Here is an 18230-nt window from a genome sequence, read left to right as displayed (position 1 = left end):
CATAGAAATGTCAAACATAGTGGTACAGCAGTCAACATTGTGTTATAATCTTGATCACTATAAAAACAAACAAATATATAACAAAAAAATCATAAAAAGGCATATAGACAAAGCACATAAGCAAAAATTAAAGACAAAAATCAACCCAATGACGGGATGTATAAATACATATCCACGTTATATGTATCAAAAAAACACAAAAAAGTAGATGGACAAAGCACATTAGCGTACATGAAAAGACAAGAAGACACACATTTTATAATAGTTCAATAACACAATGGCGGGATTTATAAATACGGAGCCACGTCATGTGTATCAAAGAAACACAAATGGGTATATAGACAAAGCACATTTGCAAATATGAAAGACCAGAATACAAAAATTATCATAGAACAATAACACAATGACGGGATGTATAAGAGTTTCTTCGAATTTATTGAAATTTCTGTTAAAAGTTCAGGGAAAGCGATTATAATCACTACTGGAAATACGATTACTCTCTATGAATGAGAACAAAGTATGTCTAGCGACACAACGACAAAAGGACACCAGTTTTAACAGGTCGAAAACATTTTTAAAAAATATAGAACTCTGCTCATTCAGTATCACTATTTACCGAATGATAAACATTATATGTTTTATTTTTTTATTTCCACTTTTGTTATTATTATCATTTCATTATCAACGTTTTGTGAGAATGATTTTTCAACATTATACTTACAGAACAATGAAAAGTAGCGTAAAATTGCAATCGTATGTTCTACTTTTCGTCAAAGATATTGCCACAAGACATAAAATACACAGTACAATGGAGAGTATTTTTTTCAAATGCTCTTCATTTTAAGTTAATTGATTTCCACTGTGTCTAAGACGGCTCTAGAGTATGAGCAGATCAGTAACCAGTAATTCGCTACTGAAGTGAAGATATGAATACAGTTTTTATAAAATTTTGCATCTAAAAGAAATTGGTAATCATTTTTAATTGAGAAATATTCAATCGCCCTCATTCATAACTGAAATTTCTAATCCTGGTACTGTTGATCCTTTTTGGTTTAATAGCTCTTCAACTTTGTTTAGATTGTGGATATTCAAAGAGGGGCGTAAAAGGCGTATCTGCAGGGAAGATAGTTATCAAAAGTACCAGGATTATAAGAACGCGAAATAAAATTGTAATTTCACGATGAACGAACAATTAAAAATGTCATGCACGTTGATCTTTTCACTGATTTCACGAAACACGGTAAATAATTAATCTATTTGTCGTCTACACGTGAAATAAAAATGGCAAGTTGCACAAAAATATCCCTTTATCACCCTCTTCAAATATTTCGTCATTTAGCAGAAAAGACATTTGATTGTTCTTATGCACATCTGGTGCAGTGAAATTGGTACCGTTAATAGTGTTATGTTTTATAGTCGGAGTTCAATTTGGTTTATAAAGAATTTACATTTCTATCTAAATTCTAGAATTCTGGACATTGATTTTTACTTTTTCTTTCATTTTTTTTTTTACTTTTTGCGACATTCGTAATCAATAAACCATCTCTTTAAGGGACATTGACCATACCCTTTTCCCAGTCATTGAAAATGTATGATACTGAGTTCATGAGTCGGTTCTATGTGATAAAACTACAAAACATATATTCAAAAAGTTTAAACTTGTAGTAATCTATTACTGTAAATCTACAAAGTATTATTTTAATTTTGTTGGTATACTAATTTACTGAAATATTACAAAGATTGATATTGTTGTCATATTTGCTGACAAATAACAACATCATGAATATATTCTCAAAACTATCTCTTGAACAGCACGAGAAGAGTGATATTCTTTCATGCGGACTGTGAGATAAAATCAAATGTTAATGCACATCAAACGAATGGACAGCAACTATCATATTCCTGACTTGGTACAGGCATTTTCAAATGTATAAAATGTAGGATTGAGCCTGGTTTTATAACGCTAAACCTGTTTCCAGTATGACAGTCGCATCACATTCCATTATATTGTAAAATTGTCAAAATAGGGGTACAGCAGTCATCACCGTTTCACAATCTCAATCAGAACAAAAACAAACAAATATTTAACAAAGAAGCACAAAAAAGCATGTATCAAATTTAACAACCAAGTTCATTGCTTACATATTTTTGTACTTTAAATCAACCCATAAAGGATTGAAACATTTGAAGTCCTATGACCGAATGGCTACGTTCACATCAACTCTTGTGGAGAATCGATATCGCGTGTTTGGCGTCAGAATGTAAACGTCACATAGGCAGAGATATAAAATAATTTTGTCGTTCAAAATCTTTCAAATTATTATAGAACAATAAGAAAACATGGTACATTCCTGTATTGATTTACAATTCCTTAACATATGATCGTCCTGAATATGCTTGAAATATTTGTTTCTCGACCTTTTTGGTACAGGAATTACTGTTTGATCTTTGATAATTGCTTTTCTGACATTTTTGTTTCTGTTGACAAATATTTGATAAGAGCATATTTACATATTTAGCATAGTCATATTGTTAGATGTTATGTACACAAAAATAGAAACTGTGGTCACAAGAGAGTCGGTGTTATGTCACATTGTTTACAAGAGTGAAATGATATTGCCGCCCTAACAATTTGAATAATACAAAGTTATAGAATGATCTTTATTTTTCATCCCTTCTTGGCTTTTAACCAATCACATTTACATCTGCATCCCTGAAATAATTAAAAAACGATATGATATATTGTTAAGCTCCTCATATCCGTCAAGTATTTTACATCTTAGGTACAAAAAAATCAGATTTTTTTAAGATGTTGAATCATATATATTGAATATAAAAAAGAAGATGTGGTATGATTGACAATGAGACAACTCTTTACAAGAAACAAAATAACACAGAAATTAACAATTGTAGGTCATTGTACGTGCATCAACAATGCTTTAATTTCTGTAACTTTCGAAGATCGTTATTTGCATAAGAGAGCCGGAAAATATAAAAGTAATATGCAAAATTCAGAGTCAAATACAAACTGGCAATGTCATAGCAAAAAAACGTAAAACGACGAAAAGATAAACAGTTTAAAGCACAATGTAGAATAATAAAGACCACATATGAAATAAAGCGAACCGACCAACCACCGAGGTGATATTATATAGATATAGGAAGATGTGTTATGAGTGCCAATGAGACAACTCTCCATTCAAGTCACAATTTATAAAAGTAAACCATTATAGTTCAAGGTACGATCTTCAACACGGAGCCTTGGCTCACACCGAAAAAAAAGCTATAAAGTACACCAAAAAATTACTAGTGTAAAACCATTAAAACGGGAAAACCAACGGTCTTATCTATATAAAAATGTTTGTCGACTTCTAAAGGAAGAGAAAATATCACAACTTACTCTTTCTGACAGGTAAACAAGTAACGTGATGTACAAGATAAGTCGTTCCATGAACCTTTGCCATCCAAGTTGAACAGAACACAATCTTCGTCTGTGTTATCTAAACCGGTTCCGATATTGTTGGTTCTCCGGGGTACCAGTATGTTTTGGAAACCATTTGTTGAGTTGAAATGAACATTCAATGTGTTTCCTTGAAAACATCCGATATTCCAAGTGTTGATGTGGAACTAAAATAAAATTTCGGGGAACAAAAATCAAGACAAATAATTAGTCGGTACAAAATGTAACTATTGTATATTGATAAATTGAATGTATCTCTTATTATTTTTTTTATATATACAGCCTCATATAATTGAATGATATATCTATATAAAAAGTAAAATCACAAAAATATTGAATTCAGAAGAAAATTAAAAACAGAAAGTCTCTTATCAAATGGCAAAAAGCTCAAACACATAACAAAAAAATGAATAACAACTATTGGAAACCACCTGCCCTATACTACAGACATGATAAGAATAATAAACATCAGTACTTACATGATGAGTTCTTTGGGATTTGACTCACTAAGAAATTTTGTAAGTCCGTCGAGGATGGTTCTGCCAATGTCCCAAATACAGACGAGTACACAGCCTTCAATGTGATTAACAAAGAATCTTTCTAATTGATTAAATGTTTTTTGTTTTCTTTCTGAACAAAACGTATATCGTATAGGTCGGATTTACACATAACATAATAGTTCAATAAATGGTATGTAATATAACGAAAATATAAAATATAAGGTGTTTTTTTTTATATCTGTGCCGTTTGGCTGTTGTCTCATTATTTTGTAATCGTATAATAGAAAGTTTGTTGACTGTTATAGTTTATAGACAGTTACATATCACTGTGACACATACAATTATTGTTTCTTTTTGAAATATACATGCCTGTTTTCTTTTAATTATAAACAAAATGGACAAGACACAAAAATACTTATTTTATTTTGCAATCATACGAAGCATGTAATTTAACAAGTAATGCACAAATCGTGATAACAAACATATTAAGTCCGAAACAGTCCAGACAAAAACATGTAAATATAAATTATTGTTTTTGACAGATTTTTTGGAAACAGAGTCTGTCCGTAAACGTGTATGCAAAATTTTGGTGTTTCGATTAATATCTCACCAATGCCTCATACCATGTCGCCTTGTCGTGACTCAAAAAAAAGTAACACATGTCATTATGTTGAACCCAGTCATCAATGCATCCTTCTTATACTGTGTAAATATATAACAAATGTATATAAACATCAACTTGCAAATGCTCGAGATGAAAATGGAGTAAAAGCTATTTTAACAGAGAATCATGTGAACGCTAAATATGCTGGACCTATCATTCAGTTTTTGACAGTACCAGAGGAGTAAAAATACTATATATATGTTATAACTTGTTATTTTGCTACAAATTAGAGTTTTGATGATATATAGGTTTTTTCCCCCAATCATTTAATATAACTCTATTTGAAAACTATATGTTGGAATATCTTTGATAATTATCAGTGAGGTGTGAAAATTTACATTATTATTCACATTTAAGGTGTAACACCACTAATTCAGGCCCGGCCAGAAAGCACATACCTGAAAGTAGTACATATTTAACACAAAATAGTTCCTACGCATGAGTGTTACTTTCAAAATATGTAGAATATTTAGGTATTTTTGGTATCAAATGAAAGCTGAAGGACATGTGATCATTGTAGAACACTTTTGGACTTTTAATTTTGAATATTAAAAAAACTGCATCAAATTTTAAAAAGAGGGTACATTTTGTCTGTTTGTCAGATCTGAAGTACCTGTTTTGGTACATCCAAAGTTCTGGGAACCAGTTCTTCCTTATTTGCCATTAATGGTATGTTGATTTTTTTCAGTACAAGACACCATAAAGTGTTGAATGAGTGGTGTACTTCCTTAAGAGGCGGGTGACCCAAAGAAGGAAAACTTAATTCTGTATATAACTTCATGTTGTATCGTCAGTTTTTGTATAAATGTTACCATGGCAAGTAATATGTATGCTTCATCAAACAAAAATTGTTAATTTATGACAAGGGGGGGGGGGGGGGGAAATCATGATTTTTTTTTATCCGTTTACATGCTTGACTTGTACTTATAAATCAATATTTGAATAAAAAAAAATCTGTCTGATCTGAATTTTCCTAGGTCTTACCTGGTTGCCATGGTAACTATTGTTCCTAGAAACAAAACAACAGCTTTAATTTGATTCTAGTGTCAAACTATGTTATCGTGTTTAGGTTTTACAAAAGATATGACAATATTTGCCCCACTTTGTATACATAAAATTAGAATTTTACTTCTTCTTGCCCCGTTGCCATGGTAATCATTGTACATAAAAACAAAATATGTCTTCCTTTTGATTCATATGTGAAACTTTATTGATATGTGTAGGATTAACAAAATATATTGAAACATGTGCAACACTTTGTTTACACAAATTTTGAAAAAAATACAAAGAATTGCTGTTGATTACTGTGTCGGCCATGGGTAACAAAAATGTTTTTCGATGAAAAAATAGTCTGGTGACCTATATTTTTTTTTTTTTCAAAGCTCATTGTTTGGATCATTTTATGTCAAATTTAAGAAAAAATTCATTGGACCAATTTTTTGGAAATTTTAACAAAATCTTTTTTTTTCATTTGCACTATATGTTGACGAAATGGGGGTAGGATGTAATAAATATGTATATAACTGCTATTATTTGTGTTTTATTTACATTTTTAACATTATTTATGTACTAAATGAAGAACAGACCTTTCAAAAAACTTTCAAAGGCCTGAAAAAAATCCAGGATTTTTACTTCAGGTATGTATTCATTCACATATGTGATGTGCCGACTTTGGTGGCCGTTACCATGGAAACGAGTCTGGTGACATCATATTTTTAACTCAAATTTTGATAGAGGCCATTGCATAGTATATGTATGCAAATTTTAATAAAAATTCATTGGTGAAAAAAAAATTGCTTTATCTGTAGGGATCCACCTTAATGACCAGCACAAAAAAAAACATTATCTTTACATTTTGAAAAAAGTTGAATCTTAAAATTAAAAAACTGATATTTCTATGTCCGCCATTTTGGATATTACTGAAATTAGGGGTTTTAAGACATATGTCTTATACATTGTATCCATGAGAAGCACAGAAGAAAGGTTCCTGCACAATGTAATGATAGTAGCAATACGTTTAAACACATTTCAATTGCCCTCCCAAAAATAATAAGCTTACTTCAGTACACTGTCCGCCATGTTGGATTTTACCGGAAGTAGGGTTTTTTGAGACATCTAATCTATACAATATATCCAAAAGTAGTTCATAACAAAGGTTGTCTAAACTCATAAGTCAGAGAAATCATTGGCAACATCACGGAAAAAGCGAATAAGTCCACAAATACTGCATAGAAAAAAAGGTTGAGCAACACAAACCAAACCAAAACTCGATGAGCTCATGTGGTCCTGAGCGGTGAGTAGCTCCTACTCCGCGTTTGGTATATGTCGTGTTGGTAAACAAGTGCAATTCCGGTGTTTATTCGGATGCGGTGATAACACAATCGAGCAAATGACGATCGTGGTAACATTAATAGATCAGTTCCGAAGTCATCTGATATTCCATAACGGTAAGCTTACTTTCTATGGGATGACGCCAACGCTTCCTTTTAAGTAGGAACCGTCTTACAAGGGTCACCAAACGTTAGTCTATTTTGCGAGAGGATATTAACATATAGCGGAACATGAAGGTTTATGGAAATGCGAACTTTGTTTCTTTTTAAATACGAAGCTCCTGCAACAATGTGCAAGGAAGTTGAATCATAAATGAAGAAACATTTTGGCGACAAAAGGAGCTCAATGCGTACCAATTTGTTGAACACCACGTCCTCCAAACGTATCAAATATGTTCTTAATCAAAATATATAATAAGCGTACTTTTAAAATCTTGAAGAGTACTTAAAAACAACAAATCAAAAGAAAAAAAAACATCTTCCAAAGAGAACGAAGATGTCAATGCAATAATGACAGAAAGTAGTTAAGAAAAGAAGGAACGTCATGACAAAAAAAAAAGACGAGCAGTCTACTTACATGAATTGACAGATCACAAATAACTACGAATAAGTTTGAGCAAAACGAATGATAATGCCGAGGAACGTATGTCCTCATTAGGGAGAATCAAATTGTTTTCCTTTAGACACCCGTACGCGTCATAAGGTCATGTAATAACACGCATTAAGTCATATTATAAATGCAATAATAGGAGGACGGGCTTTGGTTTATACAAGAAGAACATATTTGTAATATTCTTTGCTCATGTCGCTTCGATTGAGAGATACAAATATATATTTTTGCAGCTGTTGCTACATAGAAAGTTCACAACTGGAAAATTATTCACAACTTTTTTTCTCATTTGAAATGTTAAAACAACTAGGAGATTGACAATGAGGCAACTATCAAACCTAATCAAAAGGATGAGGACTTAAACTAGAGTAATGTAAGTAATTCAAAAACGAGCAAAGCCAATACCGTAAAGTGAACTATAAACTTGAAAAAAGAAAACTAGTAGACTGAAACAACAAACTAAAAACTAAAATGGAGGGCAGCAACTACTGAATTTCAAGACTCTCAGACTTTAATTATGATTTCTACTCACAACCGTGAAACATGCTGTAGGTGTAATAATCGTCACAAAATTTGTAAATGGATGTTCAATGCATATAATTTTATTTATTACACTGTCTAAATTCCCCACATTAACTCTGTTCACTGCTTGATCTCTCATTTTCCCTATAATAAAAAGAAATATAATTTGTTAAATTAAACGGGTTTTGCATGCAACCGAAAGTTACGGTCATGATAGTTAAATACCTTTTGCATTTTAATGTGCAATAAAAATTAGTGAAAAAAGCATAACTTCTTAACAAATTGTAAATACATATAAATAGTTGAAGACGTGATATGCTAATTAAAAAAGATATACTATTGGTCCTGGTAAGGAAATTTGGAAAAATATATCACGTGGCATCTTTCAGTTTTTCAAGTTAATTTTACTTACTGATTTTAAAACATTTATCCTTTCTCTTAATTTGTTTATTTTACTTTTGTCTATATATCAACCTGTAAAAAATAAAATCAGAGTACAATATAAATACCATTTTTCATTACTTTTCATTATTACATTAAAACCAATAGATATTGCGGTCAACAAAGACTATTATTTTGATATTTGATTTTAAAGGGATCAAACTGGGTGTACAAGAGAAATCGTTTCAACAGCTTTTTGGTAGATATTCTCGAAAAGTATAACGGAAAGATCAAAGAGACAATGTTGATGAACACAGAACCAGAAACAAAATGGCTTTTCACCTCAATTAAAATTTACCTTAGTCCAGTAAATATGCTCTAAAAATATAACATAACTTGTGCAAAACCTTCCAAAAATAATCATGACATGACAAAATAGATGCATGATAACAACAGTTACACATCTTTTAAAATATTAGAGACGTCTTGAGAAGAGACATAAGTCATATTTTAAATGTTCTAAAGGTATCGTTTGAACATGAAAAAAAGGCAACGTAATGATAAACGATAACAGAATTTTTATGTTCTTTCACGTAGATGAAAATAAGTTGTCTTTCTTACTACAAAATAATATATTCTTCAGTACCCTCTTGGTGCATATTTCGAAAATGTCTATAAAAATAGGCTTATGCATTTTCAACGGCGAATGGATAAAGGCAACCGACGTATACCGCTGTTCAAAAGTCACAAATTGATTGAGAGAAAAAATAGATCCGAATAACAAACTAAAACCGAGATGTTATTTTTAACTCGTATTTCTCCTCTATAGACAATCAAATTTTGAGATTGAAAATGGAAGGCGTGTATAAAACTAAGTATAGTTATTAGATCAAAACAAACTGTAAGAAAAATAAATATTGCTTCGAGTTTGTTATTTGGTCTGTTAATAACAAGATGCATCAATAGTTCAAATATGAAAAAAAGATCTGTTTTGTCGTTTTCTCCTCTTATATTTAAGAGCTAATCGCATAAAGTTCAAAAGTAGCGAGACCGTGTTGGTCGACGGAGTAAGCTTCTTCTCCTATGCAGGCATAATTATTATTATTTATGTCACCATGACGGAGGTCGGGTGACATATTGTTATTGTTCCATTCTTTTTTTATTCATAATCTTTCTTTTTATTCCACACTTTTTTGTCCAGACTATTTCTCGGAATTGTATGGACCAATGATGATGGAACTCTAACATAATGTTAACCCCAGGTGTAGATGTGCAATCGGGGGTTGGCACTTTCAAGATGGCTACCGTTGTCATGGAAACAGAAAGAATGTGAAAAATCGGAAAGTCTTCCAAACTAAATGAAACTTTATGGAAATGTTACTTGGCATGCGAAGACATGCCACCCGTCTTTGGAATTTTCAAAATGGCCGCCTTTGCCATAGAAACAGTACAACTATGAAAATTTTCAAAATGCTTTAAACTCTCTGAAAATTAGCAGAATGGTGTATAGGGATGTATTTAAGTTAATTCAATGTTAAAAAATTTCGAAATGGCTGCCAAAATGGCCGCCATTGCCATGGAAACAGTACAAATATGAAAATTTTCAAAATGCTTTAAACTATCTGAAAAATAAAAGAATGGTGTATCAGGGTATATATGTTAATTCAATGTCTACAAAAATAGAAATGGCTGCCATTTAGTAGCAATGGGTGGACCAGGGTGACATCCGTTATTGCTCGCAATGGCAATTCTAGTTCTACATGCAAATCCACACTCAGTAAAATAATGTCACAAATAGGAAAAGTACAAACCCCCAAAAAATACAGATCAGATGCATATTCCCGGATCTAGGGATAAAAAATGTGACAACATGTCGCTAGTGATTCATATACAGACAATTTCAGTTGCATATAATGTGAACTTGCACGAGCAAAACTTATCAATTGCAATATATAGACCCCATAAGGCATAGTGCAAGCTACTGGTGAGACCTGGGAAGTTGACAATGAGGAAAGCAGCTAAAATCAAGACGTTTGTCATAGAATGTAGTTTGAAGTTGACAATATGTATAACATTCAAAACTTTAGATATTACTGTTTTGTCAATAATTAACATCTGATTAACCTCATTTGTTGAATATACTTTAAATCATTTTTTAAGGCCATCTTTTACTATAGAAAGAATGGTATCGAGAATGTTATCGAGACTGCTGGTGGACTTTTTGTCCCCGAGGGTATCACCTGCACAGTAGTCAGCACTTCGGTGTTGACATGACCATGATGAATATCAATTATATGGTATTTTTTATAAATTTCCTAATACAAAATTATGAATTTTTGAATACCTAAGGATTTTCTTATTCTAGGAATAGATTACCTTAGCCATAATTGGCACAACTTTTGGGAATTTTGGTTCCTCAATGCTCTTCAACTTTGTACTTGTTTGGCTTTATTACTATTTTGATCTGAGCGTCACTGGTGAGTCTGATGTAGACGAAACGCGCGTCTGACGTATTAAATTATAATCCTGGGACCTTTGATAACTATATAGATGTTTAGTCGAACATATATATATACTATATGGTCATTTTTTATAAATTTATACTTGTTTGGCTTTTAAACTGTTTTGATATGAGCGTCACAGATGAGTCTAATGTAGACGACACTCGCGTCTGGCATATAAAATTATAATCCTGGTACCTTTGATAACTATTATATAGACGCCCCGGCTGTATTTCGTTCTTAACCAGTAACATTTGTTTTAAACCGCTCATATTATTTATTTGTTTACTTGAAGATATTATACATATATGACTTAACAATGAAATTTCATGCTGTCCAAAAGTGGTGTTATGATTAAAGTTGGAAGGAATGAAATGCAATTAATTAAATCATGTTTTCTATCAAACCTTTTGAGTTCAATTCGTTCTTGTCCTGTAAGCACACCAATCTGCACCTCATACAATGTCTAGGACCTGAAAGTAATAGTAAATTAATTTTACAATATATTTTAACAAAAAGGAAAAGTTCCCATCTAATTTGATCAGTTAGATACAAAAAAAATACAAGTATGTAAAATTCTGGGTATAAATTCATCCTTCACAGATAATAAGTACTGACAATGCAACATTGTGTGTTAAAATCTTTCAAAATGGGTTACGCTACGAATTTCAGGACCTTTATGACATGATTGAGGGTCTGAAATGTGTGTTTGTGTGATTGATTATAAAAATGTATGAGTCGGCGGCATTTTTTGTCAGTTGCATTGAAACTGATTTAACAAGTGTAGATAAATCTACACTTGTTAGCTTTATGTTGCCATTGCCACTATGATTAATGGCAAACATTTTTATAAATCTCATTTTATTATAAGTTAGTTTCATGCATCTAACAAACATTACTTACAAACTTAAACACCTTTCATTAAACTCATTAGATAACAGGATTCAAATTTTATATTTGCACCAGACTCGTTTCTCCTACAATAGACTCTTCAATCACGCTCGAATAAAAAAAAAGTTAAAAAGGCCAAATAAAGTACGATGTTGAAGAGTATTGTGAACCAAAAATTCCTAAAGTTTTGCCAAATACAGAGAAGGTAATCTATTCCTGGGGTAAAGAAAAGCGTTAGTATTTTAAAAAAACAATCGAAGTTTTGTAAACAGTTAATTTATAATTGATTCGAGCGTCAGTGATGCATCTTTTGTAGACGAAACGCGCGTCTGGCGTATATATATAATTTGAATCCATGTATCTATGATGAGTTTATTATGACCATATTATACTAATGACATTATAGTAAAACATACCTCCACAGTTCTGATAACAATTTTTGCATTGTTCAAACGGCTTGAATTTATGTTCTTCTCCACATGCCTTTATTTGAGCTCTGTTTTCCTTTCGTGCAACATTTAATTGGTGTTCCAATTCTGTTATTGTCGCCCTTTTTACTTGTCTGTCTATCCTTTCTCCGGCTATGCGAGAAAATATATTTATCTGATTTTAACGGTAATGAAATATGGAATACAATTATAAAAAGGATGGAGCAGATACTCAATAACACGCGAAGGAGGAAGCAGTCAGTTACCCTCATTTCCCCGAATACAAAGAAGCCAATAAAAAAGACCCCAAAAATAAAGAACTAGTAGAAAAATTGCTCTCCTTCGCCGAATAAATCAACAAGTATCAATTGTAATCCTTCCTTTCAAAAAAATTGAAAGTGATCAAGAGGCATACGTCCCCCCACACACACAAAGGAGCAATAATCACTTGCCCTTATTCCCTGAAAACAAAACAGAGAAAAGTAGTGAAATGGGCTCCTTCCAGTCACACAAAGTCGTAATTAGTCAATTTCTGTACAAACGGCATTAATGATTTGTATTGTAAAATAGGTTCAAATAATTTCACTAAATAAAAGCCTCGATAAATGTTGAAGAGTGTTAAGTGTCAAGCATCACAGCTACATGTACAATTGTCTCCTTCATTACCATATATTTTGGTAATGTATGAAAAATTATAATATGTCATTTCACCAATACGATGACTTCTTAAAAATTTTGATTATTTTATCCTAGTCTTTCTAATAAATAAGACATACATTACAACTATTGTCAATTTTTGGTTCCTGTAAACGTGCAATTTAACATAACTATAACTATACACCAATTGACTGATCTAAAATTATTTTTTTTATCATTGCAAAGCTTCTTTACCTTCTCAGCGTTTTCATATGTACCCATATTTTAAGAGACTCTCGGTATCTTATGTAGCAGTCAAATGACCATATCAAAAGCTTAAACACAATAAAAACGAATGGATAACAACGGTTATATTTCGGACATGGTACAGGCATTTTCTCAAGCAAAAATGTGAATTTAACCTAGTTTATAGTTAGCTAAACCTCTAACTTGTAGACAGCCGCATAAAATTCCATTATATTGACGATTTATGAACGAAACAAACTGACATACTAGGTAAAAATGTATAATAATAAGTTCACAGTAGTCACCATTATTTTATAGATGCAATCACTATGAAACAAACAATTATGTTAATGAAGAAACACAAAAAACCTGTAGGCAAAGCACATGTATATCAATTTAGCAAAAATGAGTATACTCGCTCACCCTTTTCATTATCTTCAGACCTTTCCTCTATTCGACTTGTAACCTCCGTGCTATACGTGTCCTCTGATATAGATCTCCTTTCTATAGAATCAATTTCTCCTATTTCGTGGTCTTCTGTTTCAATCAGGTCAGACATCTGCCGAATATCAGGAACTTCATTAGTACATACCATCTGACACTCGACCAAAATTATTATAGTCAGTAAAGTAGGGAAAATGTTCATTTTTCTGCTAAAACACAATTCAAATTATTATATATACACATATTAAGTAGATAATTAAGGATTAGTCTAAGATGAGTTGATATACCGTAATTGTGATGTGGGTGAGTGTAACTAACGTCATTAAATAACAAACATAATACGGATACATAGGTTTGTCATGCGGGCTATTTTTTTCAAAACGTGCATAGTTGAGGTTATCTATTAAAAAAATAAAGTTTTTTTATAATACATTTTTCTTCAACATGTCCATTTTTGTGATTAAAAATTAAATGTGTTATAAAAATTGGACCTTAATTTCAGACAGAAGGACCTTTTAAAACAAAACAAAGGTCATGTGTATAGGGTTTCAACTGTTCAAAGTAGCGAAATATTGTATCATACTCAATACAATGACCGAATCTTTATATTATCTAAAATGTACAAAATATAAAATTGTTGTCCTGTTACTGAAATTAAAATTTAAGCAAACCCATTGTACTTTGCAACTCTTTCACCTTAGTCTACAGTATGAAAAAAGAACTATTTTCATAATAATTATCTTTAAAACGAATGATAAAAAATAAATATTTATAAAATGTAGACTCATATGAGTGATCATTGACATCCGGAACATTACGAATACATACATGTAATTATTTGTGAATGTGGGTCATACTGCGATAATTGATAATTATACAATTGAATTGGCTAATGAGCGTGTAATAACCTACTCTCATTTTTAGCAAATTGATGTAGGTAACATTAAGTGTTAAAGTCCCCAGGGTTGGCATAAATCTACGTAAGGTTATGTGTGGAAAACCTCTTCATTTTCACCCAAGTGGTATTTATTCAAATATAACTAGGGTAGATATTGCGGGTCCTTCAATCCGTTGAAAATATGCGTTTCAATCTCAATTATGTTTATTCTAACAAGTGTTAACTTTCTTAAAGGGGCACCAGCTACGAGATAATAGTATATAAAAAAAATGAAAAAGTATTTTTTCCACTCATTAATGAAGGTGAAATAGTGAAATGATAATTCGCTTTTAGCAGCCAGTATGGTTCATTTGTCAAAACGATCTATGAAAAATCGATGATGAATTATTCACCTGCAAGTGAATGATTCGAACGCATGGAATCCGTATTCATGTGTACTTCAATTTAACCCCTTAGCCAGAGATAAATTACGCATGAATTATGCGTATTCAGTTTTTGTAAGGGAAAGAATGATAAAACGTTTTGTGTATATTCTAATATGTTTTATTAATAGCTATTTTGAATAGTCAAATGATATTACAATACAAACTGAATAGTTTTTATGAAAACTTGTGAGATTTCCGCTGCTTTTTTGTTGAATAAATGCAATTTGAATACTGTGACGTTATATTTTAGCCAAGAGTAGTATGTACATAAAGTTGTAATTTTCTTTGGAAATGAATTAATCACATGTGACTGTACTTTTAAGCTTTAAATGAACTTTTTTTTTATTGAAAGTAAAATGAATTGCGCGGCTTGTTTTAAAACTAATAATACATACAATTGTTGATATTTAGACTTGAACTTCAAATTTTGAACTAGCAATTAATTCTGATATAAAAATTTAAAAAGACAATTCATGTTTATTACAGACTAAGAGTGGGTAGATACTTTGTGATGTTCTTTTATCTCAAAATATCTACCCACTCATACTCTTAAAATGTCTATAATATAATATATGAATAAAGTATATAAATTACTACATGATAATACGCCCCATAAAGAAATTTACGTGATATACACATATATGTGCGGTATTAAATCAGAGGATTTTTTCAAAATACAACAGAAAATGTACATATGCATAACTATGATTTCTTACATGTTAAAAGTATGAAGTAAACTGCCACGTATGATGAGCATGCGTATATTGATGTTCGGGTGAAATTATCATTTCTTATGCTACTTTAAATCATCATGAAATTTATGCATGGTATTCTTCTACTAGTTGCAAATGCATGCTCGAAATTACTACTACATGACATGATTCATACATACTACTCCAAAACGCCTGTTTGATAGACTAATATCTTATATACAAACTAAAAGAGGGACGAAAGATACCAAAGGGACAGGCAAACTCATAAATCTGAAACAAACTGACAACGCCATGGCTAAAAATGAAAAAGACAAACAAACAACAGCACACATAAGGTTCAAACCCTCTCAGGTTTTTTCATTTATTTTAAGATGGATTTTGCTCTTTTTTAAAATCAATTTTGAGCATACAGCTCCTAATTTTCTATGTTTTCAAGTTTATGTTGTTCTCAGATATATTTAGCCGTTTTAAGGTATATTTTAATTAAACAGCTCTTTAATTGCCACGTATTCATACATCCCTGGATTTCAAGGTTAGGTTTGAGCGTCCCTCAGATGAAGTTATTCTTGGGTGTATTTGGCCGTTTTAGGGTATATTCTAATCACACAGCTCTTTACATTACCACGTATTCGTACTTATATTTGAGCTTCCCACAATCAAAGTTGTTCTTGGATGGATTTATCAGTGTTAAGGTTTATTATATTCATAAAGCTCCTTACATTTCTATGTATTCACATATCCCTGTATTTCACGGTTAGATTAAAGTGTCATAAAATAACGGATGCACTAAATATTTGAAAGGTTATGTTTATTGAATATTGTTAAAAGTTGATACTTCAAAGTTCAACAGCGGTTTCAGCACGTTTCAATAAACTAAAATGCATTCTAAAATGTAAATGTATTTCAACGACCATGATATTTTACTTCTTTTGAAATAAGTGTACACTGGTGTTTCAAGACAAAAATTGTTAACTGAATGGTGAGTTTTCCTTAAGAAGACGTCAGTATACCCTTATCTTATATAAAAAAATTATAATAATATTTATGATAACATATATTTCTTTTTGATATGTGTACGTGAAATCAAAATGGGATCGTTTAAATATGATGCCTTGTGAAAAAGGTTCAAGTTTACAAATTTTAAAGTAAAACATTGTTTTAATTACTTCCTAATTGTGCGTGAAATGATCTGATATGTATGCCACCGGACGAAGCATAATAAATAATTCATTTTAGTTTGTAGAAAAACTTACCAACTTTTGACTTGAAACAATCAACAACCTGTTGCCATAAATGGTTCAATATTTTGATTTGCAGATGTTAGGTATCATATTTCTTACTTGGATCAGATTTTATCTAACATGTTTAAAAATCAATGCTTTGTTAGAAATTATGTATTGAAAAATATATATATTTATTTTCCCATGAAATATATTTAGTAGAAACAAATGCTAAATGTGACACAGAAAAGGTTAAACATGTAATCATGGTAATGTAACCATTATTGTTTTTTAAACCTAATTGGTTTTTTTATTCTTCAATGATATACAGTGCATTTTGCTTACCTTCTCCTACTGACTTAAGAATGTACTTACTAGGTGAAATTTTAAAAATCAAGAAATTAAAATTGACACTACATTTTGAAAGAGCACCAGTTAAAGAACAAAATAAGCTAAAAATATTAATAGGTCCTTTTTGAGTTTTAAAAAAAGCGGGAAAAGGTTGACTCGGACTTTTACCTTACATTTGCATTGTTATTATTTGAGTCTCAAATAAAAAAAATAATAAGAAATTGCTTAAAGTTTGGAAAATGGCCTTTTATGAGCTATTGAAGTCTTTTATACAAAGAAAAGTGGGTGTTATGGGTCAAAATATTTTACCATGTAATGATGTATAAATACCAAGGTGTCCGAACATTTAACACCAATTTCCAAAACCTCACCTTAGTACATCCTTAATCAACACTGTCGACGATCAATAGATTCTGATTTTGAAGGTAGAGAATTATCGTCCCACTTCTAAAATTCACAAGGAATAAAATTTTATAAGTTATCTGCGAATCTTTTTTTATTGTAAGTCTTTCATCACTATATTGACTCAAATCTAAGGCACACATTCTGGTACTTTCCAACTAATTATGTTAATAACTTTACTGATAATGCATTTTAAATAAAATTTTAAATTTCGTATTCATTCTTGAGCCCCTCCTTTTTCCGTATTTTGAAACTTTTCCGTGTCTGTTAGACGTCACGTACAAAAATATCTAACGTTCGATAAGGAAGCTTTCTCAAATCTACCTACCTACCCTAACATTCACCTTTTAATTTTTTAAAGGGAAACTTCGCAAAAAAATCAAAAATTGATATTATGTTCATTCTGTATAAAAATGTTCAAATTCATAGATATTAAAGTTTTATTCCGCTAGATAAGCGATCACCATCGATTTTAAATTTAGAGTATCAATTCTCCGAGATCCGCCATCTTGTCTTCTTTCCCCGATGAATAAAAACGATATGTCTATAAACCACAAAGAAACAAAACTACAGTAACCGATGTAGTCGTAATTGCGTGTCGATATCTT

At 31.2% G+C, this 18230-nt stretch overlaps 1 protein-coding gene and 1 long non-coding RNA gene across 3 annotated transcripts; both read right to left on the bottom strand.

Annotated features, from left to right (window-relative positions):
• Positions 1-2647: 2647 nt before the first annotated feature.
• Positions 2648-6250, bottom strand: LOC139488388 (uncharacterized). The gene is made up of 3 exons (XR_011655997.1): positions 3940-6250; positions 3401-3627; positions 2648-2713 (listed from the first exon to the last, which is right to left on the bottom strand). It is a non-coding gene; the product is annotated as an uncharacterized lncRNA (long non-coding RNA).
• Positions 6251-8146: 1896 nt separating this feature from the next.
• Positions 8147-16957, bottom strand: LOC139488387 (uncharacterized). 2 transcript variants are annotated; one of them, XM_071273937.1, is made up of 6 exons: positions 16903-16957; positions 13593-13822; positions 12276-12440; positions 11376-11441; positions 8499-8560; positions 8147-8230 (listed from the first exon to the last, which is right to left on the bottom strand). In XM_071273937.1, the coding sequence occupies exons 2-5, from the start codon at positions 13813-13815 to the stop codon at positions 8556-8558; spliced, it is 459 nt and encodes a 152-aa protein (XP_071130038.1). In that variant the 5' UTR covers positions 13816-13822; positions 16903-16957; the 3' UTR covers positions 8147-8230; positions 8499-8555. The 2 variants fall into 2 exon arrangements, with proteins under 2 accessions (XP_071130038.1, XP_071130039.1); XM_071273938.1 differs by having other exon boundaries at positions 13593-13819; positions 16903-16929.
• Between the last annotated feature and the right edge of the window lie 1273 nt (positions 16958-18230).

This window comes from Mytilus edulis, chromosome 9 (genome assembly GCF_963676685.1).
Source record: "Mytilus edulis chromosome 9, xbMytEdul2.2, whole genome shotgun sequence".
NCBI classification, from domain to species: Eukaryota; Metazoa; Mollusca; class Bivalvia; order Mytilida; family Mytilidae; genus Mytilus; species Mytilus edulis.
This window is presented reverse-complemented; position numbering and strand designations above follow the sequence as displayed.

Bases quoted from the DNA above. Each gene is read 5' to 3' on its own strand.
- LOC139488387 (XM_071273937.1), bottom strand. From the start codon at position 13,815: ATGAACATTTTCCCTACTTTACTGACTATAATAATTTTGGTCGAGTGT. The intron at 12,441-13,592 runs GTGAGCGAGTAT...TTTCTCGCATAG, and splicing joins GTCTGAAGATAATGAAAAGG to CCGGAGAAAGGATAGACAGA. The intron at 11,442-12,275 runs GTATGTTTTACT...TATTACTTTCAG, and splicing joins TTGTTATCAGAACTGTGGAG to GTCCTAGACATTGTATGAGG.